This window comes from Mytilus californianus, unplaced genomic scaffold (genome assembly GCF_021869535.1).
Source record: "Mytilus californianus isolate M0D057914Y unplaced genomic scaffold, xbMytCali1.0.p SCAF_7, whole genome shotgun sequence".
NCBI classification, from domain to species: domain Eukaryota; kingdom Metazoa; phylum Mollusca; class Bivalvia; order Mytilida; family Mytilidae; genus Mytilus; species Mytilus californianus.
Genome location: NW_026262723.1, coordinates 24731156 through 24732066, shown reverse-complemented (window position 1 = coordinate 24732066; position 911 = coordinate 24731156). Strand labels below are relative to the sequence as shown.

The 911-nt window shown below is 38.7% G+C and overlaps 1 protein-coding gene across 1 annotated transcript; it reads right to left on the bottom strand.

Annotated features, from left to right (window-relative positions):
- Window positions 1-265: 265 nt before the first annotated feature.
- Window positions 266-911, bottom strand: LOC127710181 (mucin-2-like). The gene has a single exon (XM_052215945.1). It carries the CDS (start codon window positions 880-882, stop codon window positions 319-321), a length of 564 nt encoding a protein of 187 aa, XP_052071905.1. The 5' UTR covers window positions 883-911; the 3' UTR covers window positions 266-318.

The window sequence follows — 911 nt, the reverse complement described above, 5'->3', positions numbered from 1 at the left end:
TCATTTTGCTTTATAACGGCTCATTTTGGTCGTTGTATACCTCAAGTATTGAGGTAATTATTCGTCCCTTTTAAGTTTATGGGTTTGTGAGTTCTCGATGAAAGATTACATAGAAAATTACATTAATGTGGTATTTCCATTTACAAGTTTTAGTTGAGGTTAAGTATTAAATACTATTAACCAATAGATACAGAAGACTCTCAACAATTATTTGATTGCAAAGTGACAAAAAAAAACATTGATGAATTAATTTTTATTTGTCATATTTGTGTTTTAGGCTGTTGGATTGGTTATCCACTGTGTTCTTATATGACGAATTTAAGGATGTGGGTGATTTCTCTTCCTGCAATGGCCATGATGACCCTTAGTGGTTGTCTTTGGTACAGGTAAAGTTGTTGGTTCGGAGGTAGTCGTTGTTGGTTCAGGTTTCGTCGTTGTTGGTTCAGGTTTCGTCGTTGTTGGTTCAGGAGTAGTTGTTGTTGGTTTAGGGGTAGTTGTTGCTGGTTCAGGAGTAGTTGTTGTTGGTTCAGGTGTAGTTGTAGTTGGTTCAGGTGTAGTGGTTGTTGGTACAGGTGTAGTTGTTATTGGTTCAGACGTAGTTGTTGTTGGTTCAGGTGTTGTGGTTGTTGGTACAGGTGTAGTTGTTATTGGTTCAGAAGTAGTTGTTTTTGGTTCAGGTGTAGTGGTTGTTGGTACAGGTGTAGTTGTTATTGGTTCAAAAGTAGTTGTTGTTGTTTCAGGGGCAGTTGTTGTTGGATCATGTGTGGTTGTTGTGGATGCAAATATGGTTGTTGTCGAGGTTTCTGTCGTTAGAATTGGACATCCCGAACCTTTTGGGATGATGTCATTCGAAGCACATGCTATACCAGGTGTGGAACACATTGATGGTATATCACAGTCTAGAGGCTGCG